The 10,008-nt window shown below is 47.9% G+C and overlaps 1 protein-coding gene and 1 non-coding gene across 2 annotated transcripts in view; one reads left to right on the top strand and one right to left on the bottom strand.

Moving 5' to 3' along the window:
* Msh3 (mutS homolog 3) overlaps positions 1-10,008 on the top strand; it is a 107,876-nt gene that overhangs the window by 32,319 nt on the left and 65,549 nt on the right. Inside the window, exon 12 of the mRNA XM_033765680.1 lies at positions 267-381. Coding sequence (XP_033621571.1) covers positions 267-381 — 115 coding nt within the window. The remainder of the gene's footprint in view (positions 1-266; positions 382-10,008) is intronic.
* Positions 3,652-3,757, bottom strand: LOC117287513. The gene has a single exon (XR_004518793.1). It is a non-coding gene; the product is annotated as a U6 spliceosomal RNA (small nuclear RNA).

Genomic DNA, 10,008 nt, shown 5'->3' with positions numbered 1-10,008 from the left:
TATATATATATGTATATATATTATTTTTTTTAAATTAATTGGTACATTTTTAGATATAGAGAATTTTACATTTCCTTTACTCTTTATTGTTCTCCCAAGAAAGATTCGTTCCATCATCAGAAGATGCCTCCTTTCTCCCAAGTCATTTGTATTCACCTGTGATTTTTTCCAAGGGGCCGGTTTAGGAGGTAGTATCTAACATCTCCTTAGGATCGGTTTTTAATAATGGTAATAATGTTAATGAGGGTATGCATTCTATTTTTTAGGTTCTCAAAGTTTTTCTGGCATCATTAACTTAGAGAAACCTGTGATTTGCTGTTTGGCTGCCATTATAAGATACCTCAAGGAGTTTAACTTGGAAAAGATACTCTCCAAACCCGAGTAAGTGATGTCTCAAGTCCAAGGGGTGGGTGAGAGTTACAGTAATAATGTTTCAACTTTGGTATGTATCATATTCAGAGGATTTACCTGCTTTCGGTAGAATTCCCTAGGACAGCACATAGAGGGACTCTTTGGAAGTACTGCTGCAGAATAATAAAAATATTAATTAACTTAAAGTACAACTTGTATTTGTGGTAACTTTGCTATATTTTGATTATGAAATTGTGCTTTCTATTAAGTGATTAAGAAGTAGCATTCACAACATTTTACTGCTTTTCTAATTCTCGGTTTTAGCTCTTATTTCACAGACTGTACATTTGGAAAGGGGCACGCTGTGAACCCAAGTGCTTTTCACAGAGTGAAATTCACCCTGACGGTGGCTGTCAGGAGAGCACTAGTGTAACCAGCACAGAGTGAAGATGGCAGCTGGGTCATTTTCCTGCCTCTCTCTTCTCGCCCACTGTCCTTGTCGATGTCAGGGGTCACCGTCCGCCTGTGGCCCTGGGTCAGTCAACTCCACACTCCACAGAGTTGGCCGGCAGGGAGCTGAGAGGTGGCGCTGACTTGGGGTGCTGGGCAGAGTGGAAAAGGGGGGATCTTTGGGAATCTCATCATGACATCTCCGGTGTATTCTGTGTGCTGTTTGATAAAACAGAGCGATGCTTCTCCAGAGGCAGAGTTGTCCTGTTTACAGCCATTTAGATGCCATCTTTGGCAAATAGGTTTGTTGGGTCACATGCGTGCTGTGTGCAGTGAGTGTCTAGGACCAACAGAGGGAGCTGAGCTGGAAGTCGGTGTGTGGGAGGGCGCGGCCCACACTGCTACAAGATGTGAGAACTCGGACTTGCTTAGGTCAGGAGTGGCTTCTTCCAGGGAGGAGGAGGAGGATGAAGTGGTGGTTGATGGCTCAGTGGCGTTTGAATCACTTAAACTTTTAACCTGGTGTTCTATTAACCTGTGAGTGTTCTAGTATGGCTGAAAGGTTGTACTTGTAGAAATAACACCGTACTGTGATGCCTCATTGGATGCTGTTTTGAGCCCCACAGTTAGGCTACGGAAGAGGCCCAACTGTGTGGCTATTAAAAAATTTAAAGAAGAAAGAAACAAAAAGATTTCGTGTAACCATTCCTCAAGACTATTATAAGCTACATGAACTGCAAACGTACCAAAAAACAAAAACAAAAAAACCTCAAAGAGCAAGCCTTCTGTTCGTGCTGGGGAAGCTTCAGTGAAGTACGGTCAGGAACGGAGAGCTTGCCTGGGAAGGAAGACGCACCAAGGAAAGAAGTGTTAATGTTGGAATGGGGAAACTGGCCCTGCTTTGTTAAATCAGATTCTGATGTGTTTGGTTGATGATCTGGGACTGAAAGAGTGTGTCCTGTCATTTTGAGTTAAAATAACAGCGAATAATGAAGCAACATGGTGGGACCTCATTTTGTATGTGTTCCCACCTCCTGGTAGACAGTGACATATGGAATTAATGAAAGAAGGAAGGAATTCCAGATCCTGGAGAGTAGAGTTAATTGGAAATGCCAGACTGCCATTGGAAACCAAGATGAGTGGCTACAGGTGGCAGCCAGACTGGCACTGCTGAACCGTGAGTGATGGTGCTTTACAGGTGATATGTAACTTGGCTCTGAAGACCTTTCCAGGAGAGTAAGTCTATAGGCCTTGCATCTTGGAAAGAGAAAGCAACCTCTTGAAGTAATTATTTTGGAAAAAGTGAATATTCTCCTTATATATGAAATGCAGTTGTGTTACTTTATAATCGTGTTATGCTGCTGAACTTTTGAACTTGTACCTTAAGACCTGTGTTGTCAGGGGAAAAATGAATTCAACTTGAATTGTTTTGTTCAGCGCATGTGTTCATAAAAATTCCTGCATGTATTATAAAATTGAGAAGCATTTATTTCAAGGTCTTTGTGCCTTTACAATAGAATTTGAGGTGGTGGAAGAAGGTATACCATTCCGGGAATGAGTCTTAGGAGTAGGTGAAGTAAGGCGTTTTAATAATGGAAAATTTGAGGTTCCCAAATTGTTTTGAGGGTTTAGGTGTGGCTGTTCCAGAGCAGAATAGTGTGACAGCATAGCTAGAACACGAGGGACAGCAGGTGGATATTGCTGTCGCTTGGATGTTGAGCGTCCCAAAGGCCCACAGGTCACAAGCCTAGTCACCAGCCTGTGGTGCTTTTGCGGGGAGCTGGAACCTCTAGAAGATGGGCCTGCAGGAGGAAGTGAAGTCATCAGGGTGTGTGTCCTTGAGGGGGACCCGCATGCTGGCCCCTCTTGTCTCTCTCTCTGCTTCCTTTCCCACACACTGTCTGCCATCGTGTGCTGCCTGGCCACGGGCCCAAAGGCAACAGGGCAAATCGGCCAAGGCCTGGAACCTGTGAAGCTCCAAGCTAAGATAACCTTTCCTCCTTATGAGTTCCTTATCTTAGGTATTTTGTCACAGGAGCACAAATCTGACTGACAGTCATGACAGAATTAGTCTAGTTCTTAAATGTATGACATTTTATTTTTATTTATTTTTTCTTTGGAAAAAGGTGTTTATTAAACAATTTTAATTGTCATAAAGTGACTAAAATGGGTTTTAAAAATTAAGGCTCTTCTCTTTCTGTGGATTGCCAGAACAGTGTAAAAATAATATCAACCCTGCTCAACGCTTTGTTCCTAAAGTTAAGTTTCATAGATTCCTAGACAGTTTATGATTAAGATAAAAAATTGGACTATAAATGACAATTAATGGCCATCTGTACTGAACACACACTCTGATCAGGTGTACAATATTCTAGGTGAGTGGTTAAGAAAATACTCCAGTTAAAGCATGGATTTTAAGTTCGGCGTTCCCACGTCATGATTCCCTGAACTGCAGGATCGGATACGGGACGCTACCTCGGGCTGTACGGGCTCCCTGCGGGGTGCCAGACTCGGCTGGCAATTAGTTTGATTATATAGTTTCAAATGCTCTAAGGTGAATCATCAAATGACTCGGAATTACATGGCATGCAGTATCCAAAATTATGGCTCTGATGCATTTAGATTTGCATTAAGAATGAGAAGTGTCATTCACATTCATTGTACACCCCGCCCCTCCCGTGAGAGAAGAAATCACTCCCTATTCAAGTTCTAGATCTGGTGCAGCTGAAGGGTTAAAACTTACCACTTTACCAGGCCTTCCCCATGTGCAAATAAATCCCTCCTGACAAGCAGTGACTGGACAGTCTTCGAGAAACGTGAGCACGGTCAGTCTTCGTGTGCTGTCCTTCTAAAAATACGGAACGCTGCACCCATTTGTGTGTCACCCTTGCGCAGGGGCCATGCTAATCTTCTCTGTCTCGTTCCAATTTTAGTATATGTGCGCCGAAGCGAGCACTGTAGGACATTTGGAAGGCATTGGCTTTTTTGTTATCAGAAACAAATGCTTTTGTCATTTTGGATGATTTTTCGTTGAAGATTCGTTGGTAAGAATTTCAAGTACGCTTTGGCTTTGGCAATTGTAGGAAAGAACGGAAAATTCACCCAAGATGAACCCTAAAGCCTTTTTATTAGAAAATTGCTTGTAAAAACAATGATAATACAGGGTGACTGTTTTTGCTTGTGAGTGTAGATTTAACATATAAACTATTTAATGACAGCTAATAGGTAGAGACCAGGGATGCTGCGAAATATTTTAACTCACAGGACATCCCACTATCCCCTAGAAGAAAACAACACCAATAATAATACATCTCAAATGTCGCTGCTCCAAAATCAGGCAAAGACATCCTGGGAGAAGATACCACAGGCTCATGTAGTCTATGAATAGAGATACAAAATCTTCACCAAAGCACAAGCAGATAGATAAAAAGGACCATGTTCCATGACTGGGATTTATTTCAGGAATGTAGGGTTGGTTTAAGAATCCAAAAACCAGGGCTGGGGATGTAGCTCAGTGGTGTTGCACCTGCCTGGCAAGCACAAGGTCCTGAGTTTGAAAAATAATCCAAAAACCAATGCATGTAATATGTTTTCTCAATAGAATAAAAGACAAAGCTACATAATTGTCTTAATAGATAAGAGAAGCCTTTGGTAGAAAGCAATACCTTTTGAAATACAAGCACTCAGGAAATTCACACTAAAAGGAGCTTTTTTTTTTAATGATTATTATTTTCGGTACTGAGGATCAAACTCAGGACCTTACGCTTGCGAGGCAGGTGCAGTGCCACTGAGCTAAATCCCCAGCCCAAAAAGGAGCTTTTCTGACCTGATTGAGGGCATCCCGAATGTCTTTCCCCACCACTGCTGCTCAGTACTGTCCTGGGTATTCTAGCCAGTGCTGTGCCCATAGCGATGAAGGCAGCTGGGAAGGAAGTAAACTCTTCGTTATTGCAGATGACGTGAACTCATGCATAGAAAACCCTGAAGAATTTCGGAGACTATTGGGGTTGGTATACTAGTTCCCAAAAGTTATGGGATATGAAATAAATGTATAAAAATTGGTTGCAGTGAAGAATTTTAAAATTAGAAGGCAATTCCTCTATAACAGCATGAGAAAGAATAAGAATGAATTTAATAAAGCAAATACAAAACTTCTACTCTGAAAACTATAAAACACCATAGAAAGGAATTAAGACCTAAAAACACAGAAAGTCACCCTAGGTTCACAGATTAGATGACTTCATGTTGGAAAGCTGCAATATTCCCCAAACTGATCTATAAATTCACTGCAGTTTGTATCAAAATCCCAGCCTGCTTCTCTGGACACTGACAAACCAGTCCCCAAGTTCACAGGAAAATGCAGAAGTTCACAGGGACTCAGCAGAAGCACGATTCTGCAAAAGGACAGAGTTGGGGGACTCACTCCTGCTTCAGAATTGACTACAAAGCAGGTGGTAGTGCGGCGCCGGCGTGGGAACTGACCTGGGGAGGGTGGAACAGTGGGGCCGGAGGAGCACCTCTACATCTGTGGTCCCTTGAGTACCGGTGAGGGCGCGAAGGCAAAGCAGTGGCAAAGGAATAGTTTTTTGTTTGTGTTTTCAGCGAGTGGTTCCTTGGCAGCTAGATGTCTGTGCAAGAGAGAGGAGTTGGACTCTTCTCTCATGTCCTGTGTGAGCTGGAGAATAACGTAAAACAGACCAAGAAGGCCTTAAAAACCCTGTGTGTAAGGTTTCGTGGCCATGGATGAGTTAGTGTTTCCTAAACTATGATGTGAAAAGTATGAATGTCTAGTATATTGGACTTCATCAAAATTAAAACCATTTATGTTAAGATAACATCATGAAAGTAAAAAGATAGCCCACCAGATAGAAGAATTTTGCAAATCATGCATCCAGTGAGGCACTGGGACCCGGAGCCCCCGCAGATCAGTAGTAGGAAGAGAGGTAGCCTGTATGAAGCGAGGAAGGGACCAGCACAGGCGTTTCCCAGGGAATCTGTAGAAGTGACCCAGCCATGCATGTGCCCATGTTCACCATCCCAGGCCATCGGGTGAGTTCAGACTGAAGCGCGTGAGCCAGTGCCAGGCCTGCGCGGCCGCACAGCTCCCTCCGTCACTGATGGGAATGCAGAAGGATGCACCTCTCAGGAAAACAGCCCGGCGCTGCTGTCTGACCAGTGGTTTCCCTGGGCGTGGTGCGCTTGAGACAGGAGCGTCTGCCCAGAGTCTGTGCGTGGAGGTGCGCGTGGGTGTCATTTCCTGATATCGAGGAAGGGGAGCAGTCACTGGGGCCTGTGCCTGGAAGAACACCCAGTGTGAGGGGCTGGAGCATGGGGCGAGCCGCGGCCTGGGGAAGCTGCTGGGGCAGGAGTGACAGGGCCCAGAGGCCGGTGTGAGGAGCTGTCCCTAGGCAGCCAGACCGCAGAGAGGGAGAGCCTCCAGTGTGTGGCAGGGAGGCTGGAGCCCTGAGCGTGGCCCGACTGCTGCTGTCTGAAGCCGCCCGAGCAGGTGAGCTGTGCAGAACGTGAGCTCTGTCCCTAACACTGATTCGCGGCTGCTTTGAAATGTCAGCTGTGCCAGGGCCGGGCAGTCCCTGACTGTGTAGTCCTGTTCCCGCCGTGGCCGGCCAGTGCCGCCTGATTCCCGCCTGTCCCCTGTGCTCCCTGCCCCAGTGAATCCGGGCCTTGCTGCCTACTGTGTCCTGGCGGGTCCTTCGGGTCTCAGCGAGCAACACAGCTTGGGGACCTCGAGCTTTTATGGTGTTCTGCCCATCAGTGCCACTGGCCCTGGGCTCCCCCATTTCCGGAGGATCCCGGCCCTGCGTGCAGCACTGTCCTGACCCGACAAGTCCATTTCCTGATTGTGTATAGTTGAGCATTTCTCATCCAGTGAGTCCTTTACAGATGAAAGCAAGTGTGTCCCACTATTGAAGAGTGAACTGAGACCCCACCAAAATGATGCCAGACATTTGATGTGAGAGTGAGGGAAGTGGCAGAGAGTAGAAGAGAGTAGGATTTAAGAGAGCCGTGTGAGTGAGGAGGTCAGTGAGGGATGGCATAGTCCAAGTGCTCTGAGGGAAGGTGGACTTTGGAGAGAGCTGGACAGACAGTGCAGCAGGCCCAGGGCCCCTGTCCTTGGAAGGTGTGTGGCTGCAGATGGGGTTCTGGGGGTTCACTCACCACCGTCCTGGGTAAGGGTGCTCATTGCATCCACCCTGGGCAGACGGCATGCCTGATGCCGGACCCTGGCTCTTTCTGGGAGTGGAGGTGTCCGTGTGTGCAGGAGGAGGAGCCTCTGTGACCCCCTGGCAGGCACCCAGGGCTCAGCACCCAGATGTCCCTGGTGGACATCATTTCACATGTGCTGTCCCACGGCTCATCGTGGGTCACAGTGCATCCGGGCACCACCGCCAGAGGGGACTCTGGGAAGCTTGCCCGCCTTCCTCTGGCCTTGCCTCGTGCAGCTTTTCCTCCCTGGGTTTGCTGTGCGTCCCTGCACTGCTGTAGGTCATGGCTGTCAGTGTGACTGTGTCCTGTGTCTGCCCATCGCTGAGCCTGGTGGTCTTGGGGACGACGTGCACTTCTATATTTCCATCTCCTGTGCCCTTCTGGGCAGCATTTAGCAATGCACAGTCAGCCTTTGTTTAATTGGAGACTAGTGAGAAGTAGAAGTAAAATAAAACTGAAGTTTTCTAATACAGTGCATTTATAATTAATAGAATTTACTTCCAAAGTTGGACAAAGGAGGAATTTATGAACTCTGAATGTCACGTAGAAATACTTTCTGCTGCAGATTTTATATTTGAAGTGGTAGTTTTCTTTTTGGGGGATGGCCTTATCCATTTGCGGTATTGGGGATTAAACTCCAGGCCTCTGCACTGAGCTGCATCCCCAGCCCTTTTTGATTTGGAGACCAAGGCTTGCCAACTCAGTAAACTGCTCATGCTGGGCTCAAACTTGTGGTGCTCCGGCCTCAGCCTCCCAGACTTGGCCTTCTGTTTTTAAATACAATTTAAACAGAATCTCAATAATGGGTGATCTTTCAGAAGAGATCTTTACCTTCACTGCATCTGTTAGAATCAGGAGGACTAGCTTGATTTTTTTCAAAAAGCAGGGTAGTGATAGATGGAGAATTTCCGTGCTGAGCTTTCACACGGGCATTTCCCTCCCTTATAAAACTTGAAGAACATCCTGTGTTTTTGGTGTCTGAAATATTAATGAAGTATTTTCCCATGTTACTTGTACACTTTCTATCCAGATTCACATAGCATGAATGCTACTCAGGGATTGCTCATGATGTTCATTTCAAAGCACATGAAATTTGGTTTCTTCCTCAAGGATAAATAATTTAGAGCTACTTGAATATTTCAGGTCTGCAGTCATATAGTTTGGCATGCTCGGGGCTGTTGGCAGATAGATACGGCCCCTGGTGTAGACTTGTGTAGAATTCCTTGTGGACTCAGGTGCGGGCGGAAGGAGTGGGCGGAAGGAGTTCCTTTGTGTGTGGGAGGAAGAGTCCAGCTCCAGAACACTCATCGGTCAGGTACACAGAGACTGGAAGCCCGCTCCTCCCTGCAGCAGCTGCTGCTCCTTTCAGATTGCCCAAGCTCATCTGCTTTTGTGTCTGATTTGAAATTTAGCTACTTGTTCAGTTGGGGCAAAAAGAACAACAATGCAACAACTGTGGCTAACTAACCAGCCAAGGAACCAGACACACAAGTGGGAAACCGTGTGGACAGCACACTGATACTCGAGTTAAAGGACTGCTGTCCTCTGGAGGGGTCTGGGACTTAGCTGCAGCTGGCTTGGGGTGTGCACTTAGTTTCCTCTTGCTGTTGGAGACGAGGGAGCTGTGGCCTCCATCTTTCTCCCCTCTGCTCGCCCCCGGTGGTGTGTCGGTGCCGAAGCGGGCTGGGTGTTTTACTTGAGTCTCCCATGGACCTGCTCGCCGGTTCTCTCAGGGACACATGACAGAATAGTAGGAGCCGGGATTCACTTTTCTCCAGGGTCGGGTTGAGCAAGCCCTTAGGTTGTTGACCAGACACAGGATGGGGGCAGAGCCCTGGCCGGAAACAGCACGCACAGCTGGGCTGTAGGGTTGGCAGGGTCATCGTTGTTAGCGCGGGTGTGGGAGTCTGGGGTCTGCGCATGTCCTGCTCCCTGCCTCGAAGAAGCGTTGCTGGTGCCGGAGGACAAAAGCGGCTCCTAGTGTGGGGCTGTGGTGCCTTGATTAGTCTTTCCCAGGCCAGCCGCCGCGGTCTGCATGCTTTTGTCCCTACACAGTTCAGAGCTTGAGACCGACTCCCTGGTGGTGGCGGTGGCGGGCGGTTAGGTCGTCTCCAGCCTCCTGAGGGAGGGCCGAGGGCCGTTGGCTTCTCCACCCTGGACTGCAGCCCCTGGTTCGTGACTACTCTGTGGAAGGCGTGCCATTGCGGTTCCCAGGGACTGCCGGCCGGGAAGCACGATGAGGGTCCGTGTGGGGACTTGGTGAAGCGTGACCGCCAGGAGTAGGGGCAGACACGAAGGGTGGTGGGGCCCTGGCAGTCGGCTCTGCAAGTGTGGATCTCTGAGCAGGAATCGGCGTGAACACCTGTCATCCGCACAGCCAGTGCTACCTGGGGTCTTCCCACTAGTAGTGTTGTACGTTTTGTAACTGTCCGTGGTGTTTCCCAGACGTTTCTGGGGCTCTGAGACTCACAGGACACCCAACCCTGATGGCGTCCCGAGGAAGGGGCAGACCTTGGCCGCATGGAGGCCCTGGGTGAGCTCACGCCTCCAGGAGACCGGCAGGGCAGATGCCACCATCCTGCAGGTGCTGCCCCAAACAGGGTGAGGTCCACTGCCCAGGGAGGGGGCTGGGTTCCCAGGCAGCGCTCCCGACACAGAGAGCTCCTCTCCTCCAGGCGCGTCGGGGGTGGAGGGGTCCTCGGCTTCTCTGGGCTGTGGGTTCCTGGTGAGGACGCATTTCCATAACTGGCTTGGAAAATGGGGTGTTTACGTAAATCTGACATCAGTCTTGAGAAGGGCTGCTGCTGGACACACGCTCTCCTTCCTCATAGTTTAGTGACTTGCCATTACTTTACTTCTCTTTAAAAATTGGCCGCGAAGTCTGTTAAGTGCTGTGGGCAGAAACACTGAGCATTGGCTGCTGAAGGAAATGGAATTGCTAAGTTCAATCCCTGGTACTGCCAAAAAAAAAAAAAAAAAAAA

The sequence above is a fragment of the Fukomys damarensis genome, unplaced genomic scaffold (genome assembly GCF_012274545.1).
Source record: "Fukomys damarensis isolate Sample0158 unplaced genomic scaffold, DMR_v1.0_HiC HiC_scaffold_3, whole genome shotgun sequence".
Taxonomy (NCBI): domain Eukaryota; kingdom Metazoa; phylum Chordata; class Mammalia; order Rodentia; family Bathyergidae; genus Fukomys; species Fukomys damarensis.
The sequence above is the reverse complement of the archived record's forward strand: the minus strand, read 5'-3'. Positions and strand labels throughout refer to the sequence as shown.